Source organism: Gallus gallus, chromosome 6 (assembly GCF_016699485.2).
Source record: "Gallus gallus isolate bGalGal1 chromosome 6, bGalGal1.mat.broiler.GRCg7b, whole genome shotgun sequence".
Classification (NCBI taxonomy): domain Eukaryota; kingdom Metazoa; phylum Chordata; class Aves; order Galliformes; family Phasianidae; genus Gallus; species Gallus gallus.
In genome coordinates, this window is record NC_052537.1 from 1542533 (window position 1) to 1564314 (window position 21782).

Below are 21782 nucleotides of genomic sequence, written 5' to 3' on the forward strand. Positions count from 1 at the left end.
CCACATTTTTGACAACTACATGATTTTGTTTTGCCTATGACCAGTTCCCATATTAAAAAGCACAAGCACTACATACAGCTGCAGAAAAGTTATCTTTTACGTATTTGTATATAAATACAAAAACACACAAACTCAGAGCAAATAAGGAACACCACATTGTACAACTACAATTTCTAGAGGCAGTTTACATAAGTTCAAAGTTCAGTGGTCTAAGTCAGCAGGGAGCTTAGCATCTCAATGTTCACAGACTGAAATCATGCTGTGGTGGAAGATGTGAATTGCATTAGCTACTCAGCCTAATATATCAACTTGTATTTTAGTATGGTCAACTGTTCAGCAGGAGGACAAGCAAAAGCATTTTAATTTCTCAAAATAGAACAAAAAATCAAGTAAAACAATGACATTCATTTTACCTCCCAACTTAACTTATTCTGTTTCAGAAAACCCATGTGCTTGTTCACTGAAGTAATGCTATGCATGTAAACAGCACTAGACCAAGACATAACATGCACATATATCCAGGAAGAAAACTGCTCTAAATCAACAGGCAAAGAAAGCCTTCTTAGGGACAAGATGCAGCTCTACAACAAATTCTGCCCTTACACTGGTTAACTGACCTTTTCTTACCAGTGTGTTTTTCAAAGCAGATCTCCCAGAAGATGTTTGCAGAGTAGAAGCAAATGCTTGTGAATTTCAGGTTAACAGTAGTTCTACCTTTCCAGTTAACTTTTCATTAATAACTACTGAAAAATTGCAATATATTCATCTGTCCACAGAAAGAACTGAAAGACAAGCAGATAAATCTACAAATCTTACCCACTTGGGGAAAAAACTTAACCAGTTCTGGACTGGTTCCATTTTACTAAATGCTGCTTCAGAAACCTATGGAACTGATAGCAAGAATAGAATACAGGAAAAGAATTTCCAGTGATGATAAAAAGAAGTGAAGATGTGCCACTGCTGTTACACTGGGAGCTGCTTAGATTAATACTTCTGTGTCCTTGGTGCTGTAACATCCACAATCTTCTTCAGATTGCCTTGGGACCAAGTAACTCCCATGGATGCTCAAGTGTTATGAAACTGGGCTCACTTTATGTGCTACAGAGCCCAACTTAGTCATCCACAAAAGCCTTAACAAGTAGAATACTCTTTACACACAAGTGGAAAGGACAGCTGGTAAACCTGAGGTCTGATGAGGCATCACTTAACTCACGCTGCACTCACTGCCACTAGTTCAGGGTATCTCCCTGAAGGGATGCAAAGGACATGAGGTAGTAAAAATAAGGGCCTCCTACACAGACTTCAGTCAGCCTGTTCCAGCCAAAGCAACTTTCTTCTGCACAAAACACTAACAAAAGGCAAGAGAAGCTAAACTGAGTAAGACAGATTTCTTAAAGCTGTTTTCAAATCAAAGCAAATTATATCATTAACAACAGCTTGATATATAACCAACTGGCACACACAAAGAAAAAAGCTTTGGTCATTTTATTGTTTTATGAGCTTGGTATGAGATTTACTACCAAAACTTCTTTCATGAAAGCCCCAAATGTCTTTTTGAACATCGAATACAGACATGCTGGAAGCAGACATCACAGACTATGCATGTATGGTAGTAAATGGACATTTTCCATTTTTAAGTAGTTTTACCTGCTCCATTCACCCTGCGCTTTCACATGGTGACTCCTCTCATGTTCAGGCTGATCAAGACAACAAAACTTCAAGTGAAGGATGTAACTCTTGCAATACTGGAACAATGATGTGAGCACACTGTAGCAATAATTACCACCAACTCTATGGCTCAGCCAAACCTCACTCATTTTGGGCCACACTTGGAAATGCATAAACACGCTCCTGTCTATTTTCAGTCTACTGTTGTTTTGCTCAATTTCTAAATCATGTATTGTGGCTGCACAGGAGATGTACGTAAACAATATTTTCCCTGCTTGCCCAGCCCACACAGCAGCTATGTTCTTGCAATGTTACATCACTAACTATGAGACTTTTCCTGAATTTCCCCTCCACACACATTAGGATGCAGCATGGGGCAACTGGCCCAATCCAGAGGGACTGCAGGGTCCTGGCCTCCCCTGTGTAACTGCCACACTTGCAAAACACAGAAGTCCACACTTGTGCTTCTCAATTTTCAGGAAACAATCTTAAACCTCTCATTTCACACGTACAGGTTTGAGCAGTCAAAGGGAATATAGCAGAACAGCAGTAGTCAGCTGGGCTATAAGCAAACATCACCTATGGTTTTCAAATCCTGTAACATAAATTCAGTCTCTGAACTGTTGAATCTTTGATTCCAAGTAGATTCAATTGATCAAGGTGCTGAAGAAAGTCAGGAGAAAGTAGTTCTGACATGACACTGCCTACACAAACAGGCAACAAGCCCGTTACTTCAAGCCAATCTGTGCACTCAATGGAGAAAATGGCATACTCAGCCCTCTGCTAGCTAGTATGTATTTCACGAATACAAAGCTACTTCTGAAACTGTTGTTTATAGGAAACAAATAGAAACCAGAGAAATTCTACAAAACTATTTATGTGAACCTGTGATATGGAGCAGGAAACGCTGAAGTTAGTTAATGACCCCAGGTAAACAAGAAAGCGCTGTGGTTAGACAACCCATTCTGAATTACATAACTCACTTATCTGGTTACCTTGAGCATTTCTGAAATTTGAAGTTCTTCATTTCCATTCTTAAGACTCAAAAAACTATCAATTCTAAGCAGAAATAATACCAGAAACTTCATTTTGTGCAAAGTAAACTAAAATAAACTTATAAACTTAAAGGCTATAAAGTGTCATGTGTGGTTAAGTGAAAAATTAAAACAAAAGAATGCATGATTTCTGCCAAAATCTAGAAAAACAAACGATAAAGAGCATGGAAATAATATTTGGCCTTCTTCTGCCTCCAGTTCCTGTGTGGGAGCTTTAGCTGAAGAAATACCATAATCTTGCAAACACAAACACTATTAAGCAGCAAGATGTTAGTGCAGCCGACAATGTAATGTTGTTTTCAGGATTAATTTTTCCCATTTGTACCCTGTATTATTACACTCAGATCCTTTTAGTGAGATTCATGCAAATATTTTTTTCTTCTGTTTTATATGAAGTATGCACTCCTCTTTTGGTGTTTACGCAGTGATCAAGTAACATACAAGAAAATAAAGTTAATCAGAATCTAATCTGTATGAATAAGTTTTCACATACCATAATGCACATCTGTAAGTGACCTTGGACATGACATAACACCTAAAACTGACATTTTGAAGTTTCTGCTAGTCACTGCAAGGTACACATTTCACACAATTAATGATGAAATTATAAGCATTGAACTTGCCATCTACAAAGGCATTTAGCATATGCTAACATGACATGACATGTTAACAATATCTCCAAAGTCTCTATCAAGTTTTTTTGTACATTTATTCACAGCTTAAAAAAAAAACAACCTCAGTGTGTCTCAAGTATAACAGTAAGAGCCTCTTAACCCAGCTGATATACTAGTCTACTTCTCCAAAAACAAACAAAAACCTCAGCTTGCAGAACTCAGAAATAACTGATAAAGTTTACAGCTCTTTCAAACTGGAGCAGACTAAGTAAGAGTGACAAAAAATCTAGCTTGTTAGCACAAAACACAGAATGACATTACCAGATATCCACATAAAGCAATATGTACAAAACATTGTGTAACTCTTCAGGTCACATCTCTTCACATGATGTACCGCTTGCAAAAGACACCAATTTTTATAAATATTCTCCATCTGTTTCACGCCTGCATAAAGCATTTGCCAAAAACACTCACTTTCTGACACAGAAAATGCACTCATTTGGAAAGAATGTCAGTGAACCAACAAGAAAAAAAAAGACTAGTTTTAAAACCTTGTCATTTGCCCTCCATTACCTGCCAGTTTGCATCCTTTGGAGGAGTCATTATTAACTGAAATAACTTCATAGCTGTGGGGCAAACAATTAACTGTTATTGAAGAACTCGTGAAGATTAGATGACCATGACACAGACAACACAGACTTAACTGTAAGAAATCATGCTTTTAATGGGTGCATAAGTATTGGTAAAGTTATTTTAAAATAGGCCAAGAAATAAAGTAGCCTGAAACATCAACTTAAATAACATCAGTCTGGCACAAGACAACATATCATCCACAAGTATTGATAAAAACAGCACAGCCAACAACTGCGGCTAAACACTAGAAGAGACTGTTCTTGAAAGTAATTCCAAGTAAGAACCATAAGAACCTGTAATGAGACAAAGTACTCCTTTTTTAGGGAACCACATTTGCCCCTGAAAAGTACCTAACCATGTTCAATTGCTACGATGTAAAACAAATGAGTGTATTCATGCTAGTTATTAACCATATAAATACAATATTCAATTTTTAATAATTATATCATGGTTGATACACTAGAAAACATCATTATATGAACACTATTTAGAACCCCAGAACACTTGATTTAAATGGGCAAAAAGCTGTTGAATTGCAGAGCTTGAAGCAGAGCAAAGTAGCTCAAACTCAGCACTGGATTAAGCTTCTGTGAAGGAGATCAATTTCCCATCAATAAAAAAGTGACTGTTCACAACAGCTGTCAGTAGTTTCTTCACCCAAAAGCAAAAGACATCAGCATTTTACATTCAACTGAAATAAAGGTAGGGAAAGCTAGAGTACTCAGATTTGTTGAGGAAGAAGAATGCAATGAACCCTTTGTCACCTATGAACCAAGTACACCTGTTTTATACCTCAACAAAAAATCTGCACTGCAGATTGGACAATGTTCTGCATTTGCTGGTATTTGCTCCACTAAACAGAAGTTAGTAGTTGACCAAAAAAAGTAAGAAAAATGCAACAATGCCTTGCTCAAGTGACTGATTAGATCTAATCAATAATTATTTCTTTATTATGAGAATGGTGAGGTGCTGGCACAGAGAGGTTGTGGATGCCCCATCCCTGGAGGTGTTCAAGGCCAGGTTGGAAGGGGCCCTGGGCAGCCTGGTCTAGCATTAGATGCAGAGGCTAGTGGCTCTGTCTGCAGCAGGGGGGTTGGAGCTTGACTATCCTTGAGGTCCCTTCCAATCCAAACTGTTCTATGATTCTATGAATATTGATGAGGAACTGATATACACTTGCATTCACCAAACCCTGCATTAAGAAAACACCAGAAAGTGATAAACAACAAAGAGCAGGAACATCAGAATCCCACGAAAAAAGTTTACAATTTACATCATTTACTTTCTTTCTGATGACTACTTCAAGGCACGTGATTTTTTGACACCAAGCTGCAATGCATAAAGCTAAGTATCATAATCGCAGAAGAATCTGGAATTTTAAAGCCCTCTATTACTTCTTGGTTTTAACAAGCCCTTGCAAAAATAAAAAGCTTCCTTCTATGCTTTTGCATCTTACTATTAAAAAAATAAAATTGACACCCTTCCTTAATAAATGTGTTCTTTTCAATATACTGAGCCCTTCCCCTCCCTTTCACCTTCCCTATCCAGACTGATTCAGGCCAGAGAAAGCTGTGTCAGTATTCTCACAGATTTGAGAGAATTCAGCAAAACCTAGAATGATGCTAAATAATCCCACAAAGTCATCCAGAAACAAAAACTAAAAGGCATGAAGAGGCCATCAGCTGAAGAGGTGAAATTTTAGAATACTCATCTTCACTAGAGTTGCCAGCTTTAAATTCCACCCCTTACTCCCCCAACAGTACAGAGATACACTGTGAAGCCTTCTCAGAGAATACCTTCTACTAAGGCACAGAAAAGCTAAACAAGTGATTACAGCCTTTGCTTAGCTATCCAAAGCAAGGATACACAAAGTTCTGTGGCAAAACAAACTGTCCACAAAAGATTCCTAACATTCCTTTTCCATTACAATAATTTGGTCTTCAAGATGTTCCACAACTTGAGCTGTAGCTATACTGCAGTGCAAACCAACTACCAGAGAAAGTGTGCTCCTACAGTTAAAATGAATTAGCTTTACAACTAAGCAGAAAGGGAAGATTGAACAAAGAATGCTAGGTCTTGCTGTTCCATTTCCTCTGTTGAATGTTTTGTAAAGTTCATGTTTCAGGACTTTTTAAGCCAAGTAAACAATAACTTAAGGCTGCGGAAGACTGCATTTGAGAAGATTAATAGAACTGTAAGTTATGAGTACAATTTTCTTGCAAACGCATTATACAGAAAACCTTCGCTTCCACATGAGGTACTGGCATAACAAGTACCCCTTGAAGCCTTATTTTTAGTCTTTATTTTGTCATCTTAAATCATCCATGCATTGCAAAAGGATGAGTGCAAGGCAAAGCAGAGTAGGCATCCAGCTCTGCTGTCACTGTGCAGATGCAGTGGACACAAGAGAAAACAAGCATTCAAGTTCAGAGAAGTCCCTCTAAAATGGGAGTGCTCACTTAGCATAAGGAACATACTACTACCTGCGGACAGCTCCAGAAAAACAGCAACCACGGCCCTGCTCACACATGGCAGGTACCAAGCCAACTCTTCCAATACTGAATTCATTTAACTGGGTCTTCCTAAAGTTGCAATTAATCCACAGCAATTTTCCTAGTTTGTTGTCAGTTAACAGACAATTCAAGTGATTTTATATTCTGGTTTACTTTTACAGTTACAAATAATCCACGCCGACATACAGAAAGAAAGAACTAGAATTTACACTACTATCTTCTAATACTGAAGTACAGTTTATAAATTAAGTTATATTCTAATTACACAATACATAGAACATAAAAATACACGCACTCCATTTGGCCGCATTCAAAAGACAGTGCTTATCAGTACTTGTTACACTTGAGCACACCAGGTATTACATGAGTATTACCATCATTTGCATGCAATAGCACCCATTCAGTGCACCAGAGGCACTTCTCTTCTTTGTGCTTCAGAGCCCCATTAGACAAGCCCAGTCATTTCCCCTACCGCCAGTTCTTGAGATAGATCTGACTGAGCTGAGTTTTCCAATGCATGAAGAGCCATTTAATCATTTACTTAATTTATTGGTAGTTAAGCTTCTTCTATGCCTTTCTTTTCTTTCGATAACAGTGTTACTTCAACTATTTCAGCTATGCTGTTAAGGCATGTTTTTCTTGCATGTTCCTAAAAAAAACACAAAATGAGGCACTGCATACAATTGGAAATAATTAAGCTGTACAGAGAGCAGTAGATTGTACTGTGAGGACAGCTGAGGAAGTTTATCAATTACTTGTTTTCTATTGACACAGCAAAGTTCCCAAAAATGTCTTGACACAGTAACACTGCAACAGTCAGACTGAATGACAGAAGAGCTCAGGAGATTCAGATACCTGCTAATCTCAATTGTGAATAACAAAAAAAAAAAAAAATCAAGAAAGATTAAAGTTTGCATAGTCCACTGCATTCTAGAATACACAAGCCCATAAGACTGCCAAACAAGCAACATTTCCTGTTTGCTTTTTTTTATTATTATTTTGATTTTTGTTGGCTGTAGGTTTTCTGTTTCAATTCAACTGGCTCTGATCATAAAATACTCGTCAGCTCCCTAAGTTCCTACCCTGAAATCATGAGACAGATTGGCTACTATGAAGCCACAGTCTTGGCAAAACCCATTTGCAGGGACTGAGCTCAATCTCCTCTGTAACTTGCTGAAATGTAATCAAATTTAAGGTGTTTCAGAAGAAACATTTTGTTTCAGAAGAAGTAGATTTGTATCTGCTGCCTAAGCTGCTAGAGTGAAGCATTCACAACCTCTAGTGCCAGCATCTATCTACTCCAGGCCCAATGAGAGAAGTTTCTCCGTGAAAGAAAAGAAAGCAATACTGAAGAAATAGCATGGGGTGCTAGCTCAAGCATGATCCCTTCATTTAGTGCTGTGGATTATCAGTCAGCTGACAAGCTCTACGTTGCACCAAGTCAGTAGCTCCTAACACAAAGGAAAGAACATGCTGTGTTTAAGCAAAGCAAGTCGCTAACACAGTTTAGACCTGTGGACCAGCTGGAGAAGTAAACTGGCATTTATACCAGAAACTACTAGAGTCTTCAATTGAAAAACAAAAAATATGAACTGAACTTACAGAATAATTTGCCTAAAAAGACACTGTCCTCTTAAACAACCCTATACAAGTCTTCTGTTCCCCCAAACAAGTGGTACTACTATCCCTGTCAATTCAGTAGAGTTCATATCAAGATTTATTATAGATGTAAAGTGCCTCTGCATTTCTGAAGCAGAAGGGAAGAAATAGAACCTTAAAGCAGACTACAACATCTGGGAATTACAAGAGACCACAGTAAAGGATTTTTTTATTTTACAATTAGAAACTGCTATTATGACTTAGCTTTTGAAGTTCAACTCCATTGCATGATATAAGATTAGGGATCATTAAAAACATTCTGTTGATTATTAAAAGAATGTAAGACAAGATAAGTTACAAGATAACACTATATGCTAAGGACTGAGCATTTCATAGTAAGAAGCTCCATCCATAAGTTTACCACCTTGTTACCACAGACTCTGTTTACCTTAAAATTAAGCAAGCCTTCCTAACTATTTTTAACTATTTTTCAATTTGTGACAGCAATTGGTAAAACAAAATATCAGTACTTCACTAAGTGAATACTCAACCATCCTCCCACCTTAGAATCTCAGCTACACGCTCTTAGCATCTGCAACCACCACCATGCTGCTGGGAGGAGGCAGAGCACAACTGACCAGGGCTTTCTCTCCCTCTCTTCCCATAGAGCACCAAGCAGTAGGAAGAAACAAGGGAATGTGAATGGAACTGCAACTGACAGCTTTGCTCAGGAGTGATGTCTGGTGTTTGTATGTGCAGGAAGATCTTTTCTTTGTATTTTCAAGGCTCTCCAACATTTTTAACCATCTTGGTCATGTATTCACTTACTTCTTTGCTCCAAGATTTCTCACAAAACCTTTCCTACGTACAAAGACTACTTGGCCCATACACTCCTCTGTTCCTCTGGCCATGCACCTCTCCACACCTGCAGAGTCCGGCAGCATGCTGCTGCAAGCCACTACTCCATGGGGAGCACAAACTTCAGCTTAGATAATGTACACAGAAGAGACACACCAAAAGCATCCCAAGCAGAAGCTGACTGCACTGAAACTGCAGCACGCACTGAAGCTGTTCTCTAACTCCCTGCTGGCTCCTCCAGCCAAGCAGGAGATGGCCCCAGTGCAAGCTCTGCAGCAGTAATGGAGACTGACCCAGCTACAGGGCCCTTGTCAGCATGCAATTAGTATTCCATAAGCAAAGAAGTAGCTTGCATATTTTCAGTTTTTGTTGGAGTAATATTCTCAACTCAGAAAACCATTGAACAGCTTCATATATAAAACCAGGAAATGTATTTCCAACATACAAGTATGTTGTAATTGGAATATTGTAAACATACAGTGATTAAAAATGTTTAATTCAGCTTTAAACATTCTGTAATCCAGGCTCTGTCTTCCAGGTGACGAACCACTTACCACCATATTGAACACTCAGTAAGATTCTCTTAGACTCAACACTCCAAACCTATAACACAGTATCAAGTCCTGGAGATAAACAAACAAAACTGTACAATAATCTAATCCCACTTTCTCATGGCTTAAACAATTCCTCACGCTTCAAGCACCAGAATGACTTATTTCTGCCAAATCTCTAAAAAAGTCTAAAAATGTCACTGAAGGCCATTTAAAATAAAGAACCTGACTGTTACTAAGCAACCCAGAAAACATCCCTACATGTGCAATTGCTTAGTGCATTAAAACAATCTCACACATAGGGGGAATCCATGGATTCTGGACTCCAGTGATGGTAATGTCTTCCACATAAGGAGAAAATTCTGCAGGATATGTTCATATTTCAGAAAGGAATTGTTTTTAAAGTCCTAAGATTCAATCAAATTTATTCAGTTTCTGCACATGGAATAGATCAAAACCAGACTTGATCTGCTGCTCGACACACACTCCACATGTTTACTAAGGGAAAAATACTTCTATTTGTTCTACTAACAAAAGTACCAAGACTCCTTTTTACTGTATAAAACAGCATTTAAATATTGTACTTCATAACCAGATTTTAAAAACAACACTATTTTAACCACCTGATTGCATATAAACAAGGGACAAATCATGTACTTTAATACGGCACCATTGCATGGCACTTCTCACCCATGGATGCCCTACACACTCAGAAGAAGTGAGACCCGATCTTTTGGCCAGGCCTCAAAGCAGCAGAGCAGGAGATGCATCAGCTCAGGTCAGAACACCCTGATGATATCATTAAGTGACTAAGCTCGCAGTCATCATGGTGTTTGTAGTACAGGAGAGTATTCCATACAGAAACCAACTTACAACACAGCTTTTGATTTAATTATCCAGCAAACAGCTCACAGAATCACAGTTCATATTCCCTCAGGCAATTCAATTGTCTTACTATAAAGGCCACAGGGAATACCTACAAAAGAAGCAATCTGCTAAAGCTTTCTGTAACATAAAAATGCTTCAATGCACCACTTAATTGACCTAATATTTATTTTGGAATTCAGGATTTCATTTTTTACATTTCTCAAGATGCTTAGTCTTAAGTTACCAGCCTCGTATATTCAGCTGCCATAAATTTATCGCAGACATGCTCTGAACAGCACAGAGCCAATAAAAATAGATAAAATCAAAGCCCTCCATTCAGACCAAGTTATTGGCAGTAGGGAAAAGGCAGAATTAAAGGTCAGCTTAAACCACTACTCCAGAATGGCAACACAGATTCCTAAAAGCAGACCTTGCTTATAATGGACAAAGTGCCATCACTCATAAGTAGAATAATACTACAATTTTAATAAAGTGGTGATAATATATTTGAACTTTGCAATAGCTGGTAACCCCACCATGAAACTTCAGAACATCAATAAAAATTCTAATGGTAAAATTTCATACAGCAAGATACTAATAAGACAGCTGGATGGTAGAACAGAGGGTTTGCACGTACATATCAGATTTAAAAACAAGTCAAGTATGTATCCACAATGCTGTTTGGAAGGGCTGAAATGGTAGAGCTGAAGTTTCTTTGGTGTCTTTTTTTCTTCTTTTGGACTCTAATAAATCACGAGCATCACCAATTTGTAACTTGGATTATCTATTAACATTGTCTCTTTCAGGCCAGATGTACTTGGCTTGCTGCTCACTTCCAGACGTGCTGTACTATAAACTGTTTAGCTGAACTTCATCATAAAAATGATGCAAATTTTTCTCACAAGGAAGTACAGCATAATTCCTTTCCAGGAATGAAGTTTACCAGATGAAGCCCATGATCTGACCTCCTCCACAAGCCACAAGAGGGCCTATTAGTTTTTTTTTTTTTTTTTAACCTGCAATGAATTACCTCATTGCCAGTAAGGGGTGTGAACAGATACTTTACACCAAATCAATGCAAAATACTAATACTGACTTAATACCTGCTTTTACATTACCTACTTATTCACTTGAAAGACCTTGAATGAGAATGTTTATTTCTTCCTCCCTTAGCACGTCTTATTTATGGTTTTTGCTTCTCAGATGCTGCATTGCATTCCAGTATCTACAGCAAAGCATCCTGTGGCATTGCATCCTTACAAACAAAAGTTAACTTCGAAGGCTGAAAAACAGAGAAGGACTGGAAAGCCTAACTCAATGACAACCCCATAGCTTCCTAAAAGTTAAGTGGGAGGGAGCAGAAAAAAAACAAACAAAACCAAAGCATCTTTTGTAACATCAGGGAAAAACATACTTGCAAAAGCTACAGTGTTAAAAAGAATTTCCTGAATATGTATATACTGCAAGCCTTATAGAAAGACTATAAGCAGAAGGATAACTGCTTATTTTTTTCCTCGAAAACTGTTCCTACAGCCCTTACTCATATCACTTCACTTTAGTGGAAAATTGAAAGGAGACTGCAAAGCCTGCTGGGCCTGGCCCGGACACGAGTTTAGCAAATGGAAAATGGAAAGCTTGGGCTTCACTTGCGTCTACACAAGTTCCTAAGAGGCAAAAAGCCAGAAGAAGGATGGGAGTTGCTGTTTTCTGAAATTAATATTTGAAAAAAAGCTTCTCCATATGAGTTTATCAGGTTTCCTGCAGAAGCAGCATTTCTCACAAGGCTTATAGCAGCCCCTGCACATGAGGTGAAAGCTGGAATTGCACAGAGCAGGAGCTTGGGGCCACACAACAGCTGGCACCATTCTGACCAGTCCCTCGGCCCTAGGAAAGGCAGAAGGCCCCAACTAACGTGGGCAGCATCTGAATCGAGCTCTCAAGGCAGATCAGTGCTCATACTGCTCTCAGTCCAGCAGGTTGCATTTATACCTCTCTAGAGATGCAGCAACAGCTTACAGCAATGAACTACACACACCACCAAGCACGTGCTTAGGAAGACCTCCAGCTGATCAGACTGCTTGTGTCCTGGCACACAGCCTCCTCCAGTGACCACAGGATGCTCCTATGCTCCTTAGCCTCTAAAACAAAGGTCTGATTTTAACCCATTTCTAGGTGATATCAGTCTGAGCAACTTTGAAAAAAATAATTTAAGTAGTAGCTTTACTTCACAGTACTTATGGAACTGCTGACCTCAAGATGCCAAACTCTAAAGCAGTGGCTGCTGGCCGTTGGCCATTTGGGAGGGAGTCAGTTCTTAAATTATAAAATGGTATCTAAAGAACAGCAGTAGCCATGCTAAGAGGAAAAAAAAAACAAAACAAACTGAGCAAGAAAACAAATGAAAAAGTATTGGCAATTTTCTACTTGTTCAGGAGAACCACAGCTCAGAAGTGCTAAGGCAGCCCACATAACTTGTGTCCGTTCCATCACTATTTGAAGTTTCATTCAAATAACGCTATAAAGCATTAATGATTGAGCATAAGAAATCTTAAGGTAAACATCCAAATGCTACCAGGACTTTGACAGGTGCAGACCAGATTTTTCCTAAGAGATGCTTCTCACACTCCTGAGGAAGGCAAATCCACTACAATATTCAGGCACAGCTTCATCAATCCTTGAGTACAGTTTATGCTCCAAAGGGCTTTTTATTTTTTATAATACTGATAATTGATCAAGCACTTACCTAGAAATTAGCATAATTCATCTCAGCTCATAACTGAACACTACAAAATTGACAAGTGAAGATTCCTATGGATTTTTTATAGAACAGATCCAATTTTGTCAGGTTGAATTGTGTGTCAATATGCAATAACTCCTTGGAAAAAAAAGAAATCTGGTAGATTTTCTTATTTTTGATCACAAGCCTTGCAACTTTGAGCTTCCATGCAAAGGTACATTCGCTCTATTTTATGCTATTCTTTAAAAAACCCTCCAGAGTATCATACAGCATTCCAATTGCCAGAATTCCCTATCTACATCCTTCATCCACAATGAATCAACGAAGCATGCCCTCCACACACCACCCAACCCATTTATACAGCCCCATGCATTCCTACCCGCAAAATCCAGGTGCTACAGATACTATTTACACAAATCTATTTGTCCTGTTTATGTAGTGTGAAACAACTCAACGAAATCTGCGAACCCCCAAAAAAGTGCAGGGATGAAATACATTTTCAACTATCTTCCACAAAACAGCGTCAGCTACAGCTATTTGCTTTGGGCTATGCCCAGTCAGATTTACAACAGCTTCAAGGATGGAAACACCACAGCCTCTCTGGGCAATTTATTCAAGTTTTCAACTACTTCTAAAATGCAAAAGTAAATGAAAGTTCATTTTTGGAGAAAAGAAAAAGGCACATAAAATAACTTAGCCTTGTACTCTATCAGTAGACACTGATTTGAGAAAGTCTGCTTTCTTTACAGCCCCGCTACGCACAATGAACAAGATCTCCCTTGTGCCCTCTACAACTTAAAGCTGAGCAGTCCCAGGTACCTCAACCCCTCCCCTCACATCGGAAGCTGCAGTCCCTCTATCTCTTTGTGATCCTTCACTGAGCTCATTCCACTACATCCAAGTCACCTGCTGGAAGCCCAGGTCTGGACAGCACACGCAGATTTCCCAGAAGAGGAATAGGAGCTTCCCCCACAGCCATTCTGCAGGCACAGTGCTGGTGGGTGCCCTTTCATGCTGTGTGCCCTGCCTTCCATTGCACCAGAGCTATGCAGCCATGACAATGGCTGGGACTGACCATTACAGATACATGCATCATACGTACCCACATGAAGTCAGATTTTCAGCAGAAAATTAACTGCTGAACAAGGGATTTATCCATCCAGGGATCTAGCATTTCTATTTTACATTCATTTTAAGCCCCCTAGCTGCCACTCCCCAAATTTTCCCCACACAAGTCGAGGTTTTCTCCACCCAAAACTACAGTATCGTGCATTATCACAGAGGAAACTTGATGAACACCCCAGTTCCTGACTCCTATTAGAGATAACAGCAGAAAGTGCACAGCTCTTTTCTATGAGGACTGCAGTTAATCCAGCAGCACCTTGGAGTGAACTGGCAAACGGCTGCTTGCACTCACCAACCAAAGCCTTCACTCCTTGCAGATTTCGCTTTGCTTATGTCTGTTACAAGACAGATCCTATCTGTGGCTGATACTACAAACACACCTCCTCACCCTTAGAGTTCAAATATGCATTTATCTTACCTCAGCCTTTTGAGAAAACATTTCCTCAAAATATCAACAGAACTTGAACAGGAAACTTAAAAAATAATATTCCTATTCCAGTAAAGAGGATATCATTACAGAAGTCTTGACATAAATCAGCTGTTAAAGTCACTGAAACATGAAGAGTTACATTACCCCATGCAAGGCAGTCACCCTGATCTGAACTGGATACACGAAAGCACGGTCATTAAGATAGTGAACAAAACCCTCTGGTTGCTTAACTCAAAATCATTATGAAAACTACCATTGATTAACAGGTAGAATCTTCAAGAAGAAACCCCTAAATCAAGCTCTCAATCCTTGAGCTACAAGAACTATACACAACTCATGAGCTATCCTAAGGCCAATTCATGTATAGTAAGTTTTTATGTTTGAAGTACATGAAAACCACTGAGCCTTCACAGTACCAGATAGTGGTGTAAAAAAATTCATTTAAAAAATATTAGTTTTCCAACATAGTGTTTTGAAATTAAAGCTAACATGTTCAATTGTTTGACAGGCATTAAGCCAAAAGCCTGCAATAAGTACTCAAAGTAGGACATATTTTCCAATGGAGGTAAAGATTACAATATAACCAACAGGAATGTGCAAGCCAGCAATACTTAAATCAGCAGCTCATGCCAAACCATGATAGTCCGTTGTACTACTTAAAAAACACTGAAACTTGAGAAAGTGGTATTATTACAATTGTTAAGAATGGAATGCAAGAACATTTTTAAACTACAAGTCACACAAACTCATTTCATATATTTATTTTTTGTAGAAATAGACTACTCAGCACTTTGGGGATTTGAAAGCCTGACCGAGAAACTGAACTGTTTTTCTCCTGCTACATATAAGTTAAACACCAAATGTAAATGCTATAAGAAAGGTTCCCATATTACCCTACAACTATGTTCCCTGTCCAGGCTATGCTACTACATTGCAAGGTACAAAAAGCAGAAAAAAAACATGAACAGAAATCTCATTCTTAAGTACAAAAAACACCCATTTTCTTTCAGTAGGAAAATAAAGTGTTTACAGGCTATGAAAATAAGAGTTTGAGGAGTTATTTCAGTAAGAATCTCATCAACAAAAAGATGTATTTCATACATCTTATAGCTCCAACAAGGACCCTTTAAGATGGAATACAAATCAACAGCATTACGCATCTGCAAATTCAGCTGCAAGCAAAGTATGCACATTATTCAAATGAACACTGTACATTTAGTTTTATCATTTAGATTTCATACATGTCATACATGAAAATCCAGAAGGGAAGGATTCATCCCTGTCCAGCCTTTCAAACATCAGTATCAGCATGTTTAACACACAGGTCACTGTCCCCACACAGAAACCAGTCAGGACCACCCTATTTAAATAAAGATTGAAAACTACCAGAGAGTATTCTGATACTATCTATATATACTATATATATATATACTGATATATCTACTGATATATATCTGATACTATCTACATCTACTATATACTATAATAGAGAGTATATCTTCTATTAAAGAAACTAGCTTGCTCAAAGTCTGTCAACTCACATCTTCAGGGCCCAGCTTCTAATAAAACTATTGTTTGCAGCAATATCTCCAGCTCTCCTGGAACATCTCCAGCTCCCTCCATATGCTCAAGTGGTTTTCTTCCCCCCTGCTACACAAGCCTGGCCAGTCAGACATCAATTTATCATTCTTTGTAGCTGATACTAACTAGCCTTGACAGTTATAGGTAAAGTAGAAAAAACATACTTAAATGCAGCAAGCTCCATCTGATAGATCAGTAGACACAAAATAAATCAGTTATCACCCAGGCACCAGAGCTAGGCATTGCGTAAGTGCAGCCTTAGCACCAGGCAATGGCCTCAAGGGTGAGCTTTGGGCAAAGGAATTTACAATTGATTTTCAATAGACTTACAGGAAATAGGCAACGCTCACCTAGACGAAATGAACCAAAAAGTTACTTAAGTATTTCTGTTACACGTATCAAAGAGCAGCAGGACTAGTTTGGGTCAAAAATAACCAGTTGAGCATTTATTCCAACTCCAAACCACAGGCAAGGAACACCAAATCCATGGGAGAAAGATGAATCTACCTTACGTACATGAGATTTACACAATTCCTACAGATGTTGACTTTCTTCAGTTAAGAAATGAAAAAACTTGGTCAGTACCAGATGAGCCCAGGATGAGATTCCCAATTGATAGCAACCTCCTCTGGAGCACATTCCCAGCAGCGGAAAGGTGCTTCAATAACTGAGAACAACAACAAATTACCTCCAGTTCCACATAACAAAATGAAAGTTACTTAAATGTGTCCCACACTGAAAGATGTGTTTTAAAAAGCAAATTCTGACAGGCACAGACTGTCACAGTTTGCAACAACAGAAAAAAAAACATCCTCCTTTCTGTAAGAAAAGATATGTAACATGGCATCTGCATCACTGCTACAGTTAAGCTTCTCTTAAAACAAGAAATGTGGTTTTGTGGTGTTGCTTTTTTTCTTTTCTTGGCTGAAGTACTGCTGTACGAGAGTGCATTATAAAATCCAAGTACTTAAGCATGCGCTTTACATACATCCCACCAAAACTCCCTTATGTCCATTGAAGAATGACATAGAAGAAAGGATTATCTTAAAACAAAACTGACATGATACTCCACAGTTAAGTCACAATGCAGTAGAAAGGTGTTGGAGTGTCTTTCCTTTTCTCTTTATTATGGGTGTATGGGTAACTTCTGAGTCTTTCGATGGCTGTTGCATTTCTTGTTAGGTAGTACCTTCTCAGACAGCTTTTTCAAGTTTAATAGCTTTCATTTTTGTAATCATACTCAGCTGCTATGGTAACAGGCACTCAAATAATCAAAGCAAATTATTCCACAGCATTAAATCACCTGAGTATTCCCCTGTACACAGCAGCTATGATTAACAGGAATAGTATGAAATACCATCTGATGAGCTGTTGCTGCTAAAAAAAAATAAAGCAGATCAGCTGTTACTTCAAAGTTTGTTTCTTGGAAAAAAGCATCTAAGAGAGCTCTCAACCAACAAACTGATGAAGAGATGCACCATAAGACAACATATATCCCACAGTAAGGGTTCAGATTAATGGAACGTTATTCCATTCATCTTTAAGTAATAAAACAGTAATATAAGATGGTTTGATGTGGAAAAAAAATCCTTACATTCCAAACGTTCACCACAGTTTTCATATTTGCTGATACTAGTAAAAGGAAAACTATTGGAGAGTCTCCCTCTACTTTTCATTTAATATTTCTCTTCAAGCTATTAAGATTCCACCTTCAAAACACCTGAAACACTAAAAGAACTACCTTAAAGTGAGGGGGAAAAAAGAACGAGCAGCACTCCCACACCTGTCAATGCTTTCTGCTGCCTCAGTTCAGACATGATTTCAGCTTTAGAAGCAACTAGTAGCCAACAGGCCACATCAAACAGCTTCTTGGAAGAGAGTTACCTTGTGTGCCTTGCCACACCACTTTCACCCTCTATGGATTCTACAGGTGACATCAAGGTACCCAAGAACCTTATCCCATAAGTGAACTATACAACACATCTGCTGTGTCAGGTGAATCTCACTGAAGTCACTGCCCCTTAAGAAGTTATGCACAACACAGCAGTTGCAGAAAAGGCAAGAAATCATCATGGCAGAAAAGAGGATTTAGTAATGCAGTCCCAGAGTACAAAACATGCAGCAGAAGCACCAGGCCCAACACTTAATACTAATACTTAGCTTCTTCCACTTGTATCTACTATTAATTGCTTCTTACATTTCCTCATTAGTAAACAGCAGATGTTGACTATTTAAAAAAAATAGAAAAGGTTCTCTGAGCAAGAAAGAGAACACTTCAACATTTCCCGATAGGTTCCTTCACTAGATGCTGTTTATAATTTGGCTTTAATGACAACTGAACTAAAGGCACTGTATTCTTGCATTCAGGTAACCTAAAAAAGCTACTGAGAACACTTCAACAAGCCATAAGTCTTAGCTAGTAAAAACTAAAGAAGAGACTTAATCCATCTAATATGGGCAAGAGGCTGAGCTCAGATTAAAAAAAGTTGGGTAAATCTTGGAAGTGAGAATCTGATGACCACTTCTCCAAAGGAAGATGACAAAAATGCTTCCCTTCCACAGCATCATTTTTGCATGTTTTAAAAACTTCCCCAGTGAAGAACACTGGTATTAGAAACAATAGGAAACATGACCTTATGAGTCATGTTTTCGGAGTCAGAAATTCACTGTAAGAGAAGCTGTAGTGAATTTCTGAAGATAGCCCTTTTCTGTCATTTCTTTCCTCTCAGGGGTGAGGGAAAGTTTACACTTACAAAAGATGGCCACACCCATCCACCAAAATCAACTTTGTTTTGCAATCTGCAACATAACTGACTCGAAACTTCTGGGTACCATCTATGGCTCTGGCTTTGCAATGTTCTGTGTGACACCCTGGTGAACTTGCTCAAGTACATGATGTATCCTCCTACAAAACAGGTAAAGTTAGACCTACCTTGTAGGGAAGTCAAGGCACAGGATTAGAACTTGCACGAGAGCGCTGACAATTAATAAACAGTTGGTTATTTACTGATCTTTTTCTGCTTGCCTCTGCTACATTTCCTAGGAAGTATGCTTTTTGTATAGCCAATAAGCCAGAAAGTTTAGGCTTTCACAATAAACAAAAATTACTTGATACTAAGTTCTATGTGTGCTTCTCTTCACAAAAAAAAAAAAAAAAAAAACAAGATTAACAGTCAAAAACCTCCCCAAACCACTGTCTGAAGCATGTATGTACATACCTACTGGAAGGGACATAAAGCAACACAGAAACACACAGCATTCTGTCTGCACTACCTGTCAGACCTCCTACTGAACTCTTACAAGGGTAAGACTTAAAAGGATAAGAAGAAACTGAAAACAGAGGAGCAAGCAGCCCCATACTTCACATTACAGAATATCCCAAGTTGGAAGGGACCCATAAGCATCCTGGAGTCCAACTCCTTTGACGCTGGTTATTACTGGATGACAGACTATATGAGACTTGGATCCTGCTCAGGAGCTTTGTTTACCCTCACACGCTCACTACCTCAGGCAGTAGAAAGAGAAACTGTGTGGGATGAGACAATGGAAATTTATTTCATTAGCACAGGAAAAGGTTAAGGCAGCTGTCAATCTTTTCACAGCACTTGGTGCCTATGAAGAGGCAGGAAAAAGTTACCAACACTTTCTTTTCCATACCCATGGATTAGTTCTAAGTCACTCCAATGAGCACATCTTCAGACACAGTTGTTTCTGCTTATGATACTCATTCCTCAGAATTCCTTACTCTTTACCACATGACATGAAGAGATTTTTCTACTGGTACTGAAGTATTAACTGATTAAAGATTAACCTACCCCCAGGAGACAGAATCTCATTTTAAAAAATTCCAATCATTGCAGTCAGACCACAGCTCTGCAGCAGCCAATTCACCCACACTTCTCTGCTTGCTCTCACCTGAGAGGCTGGCAGGTGCTGGGACAGGAGAGCCAGCTACCTACCAGCTGGCTGCAGCTCTCAGCACACGATAGCCATGTCACACGCCTCGTGAACAATTGCAACATATCGATTGGGGTTTTATTTTGAAAATTCACTTTAACAGATTAAGGTGTGAGCATAACACCGTTTACAGAACAGCAGTCTCAAAGTGAAGAGCACACTTCTCCAAAGCACCCTGACCCTCCTGGGTTGCTCCCCACACAACCTGCTGCCTCAGGGTGGCACAAGCCCTGAGCTCACCGTAGCTCTCAAGGCTCTGGGGTCAGCAGCAGGAACACCCTGCATCAACTGCTCACTGAGCGCCAACCTCAGTGGCTTTAAACCCATCTGTCTGCCTTTTAGAAACAGAGCCAGACTTGTGAAACTATTTGTCCAAAGCCATCCACGCAGATCCCACTGAGAGAGTCAGACAATTCAAGGCACAATGGGACAAAGCACGGAGTCCCGGGGGAAAGAAGCCGAAGGCACACGCAAGCAGCTGTCAGCTGCAAAGCCCCGCCGTCCCCTCGCGACTCATCGGGAACCGCTTTGTTCTCAAGTTACGAAAGACCCGTAGACGGCGCTCCGGGCTCCGTTCCCCCGGCTCTCGTCCCGCCAGGCTCCGAGCGCAGCGGCAGGGTCGGGCACGCGGCTCCTCCCGGACACCACGCCAGCCGGGGGGATGCTGCCGTTCCACGGCTCCTTCCCGCTACGCCGAGGCCTTCGGAGGCGTTCCTAGAAAGCGGCGAGCCCGGAGCACGCTTCCAGGGTCGACGTTCGGTTGGAAGCGCTTCCCGAGAGCCCGAACCCTTCGCAGCGGCGGCCCCGCTGCACGCTCGCCCCGGTGCGGGAGGCGGCGCCTCACAGCGCCCGCGGTGCTCGGGAGCGGCTCTGCTCGCGACGCCGGGGCCGGCTCGGCGCGGCACCTGAGCGCCTCGAGGCGTCCCTGGGGCAGCCGCAGCACGGCCCAGCCGGGACAGGGGCGGTCCCGGGACTCGGCTCCACTTCCATGCGAGACCGCGCGCCGATGTCGCCCCCGCACAACCCCTGGACGAGAACGCCATGCTGCCGCCCCGTCTCCCACCACCCCGGGGCACTGACAGGAGGAGAGCCGGGAGCGGGGACCAGAAAGGCCGGGCGGGCCTGGACGCGGTCCCCTCTCCTCCCTCCATCCCGGCCGGGGCTGCCGCCGCCCCGCGCCCCCCCGGCGCCTCTCCCCGCCCTTACCTTGGAGCATGGCCTCCAGTTTCTTCCTGTCCACCCGGAATCGCTCCTCGCCCCACTCGGGGCTGTGCAGGGGCCGCGGCGGGCCGGCCGAGTCCTCCTCGGAGCCGGGCACGGGAGAGTCGGTGCTGCGCTCGCTGTTGGAGCCCGGGTCGGAGAGCGGCTGCTGCAGGTACCCGCTCAGCGGGTCGCATTGAGCCGCCATGGCGCTGCCAGGCGGCCCCCGCCGCCGCTCCGAGTCCCACTCGGCCGCCTCCCCGCGGGACGCTATCTGCCCCCACAGCCGCCCCCCCGTCTCATCCCAACCGCCGCCTGCCAGAGTCCCGGCGCCGCCGCCCGCCTCTGCCTCCGGCTCCCTGCCGAGTGCGCGCGGCCCCGGGCCGGCGTCCGC

At 40.8% G+C, this 21782-nt stretch overlaps 1 protein-coding gene across 1 annotated transcript in view; it reads right to left on the reverse strand.

Annotated features, from left to right (window-relative positions):
• The window catches only part of BICC1 (BicC family RNA binding protein 1), a 97937-nt gene extending 76179 nt beyond the window's left edge, over positions 1 to 21758 (reverse strand). Inside the window, exon 1 of the mRNA NM_001199507.2 lies at positions 21395 to 21758. Coding sequence (NP_001186436.1) covers positions 21395 to 21596 — 202 coding nt within the window. The 5' untranslated portion in view covers positions 21597 to 21758. The remainder of the gene's footprint in view (positions 1 to 21394) is intronic.
• Positions 21759 to 21782: the final 24 nt, after the last annotated feature.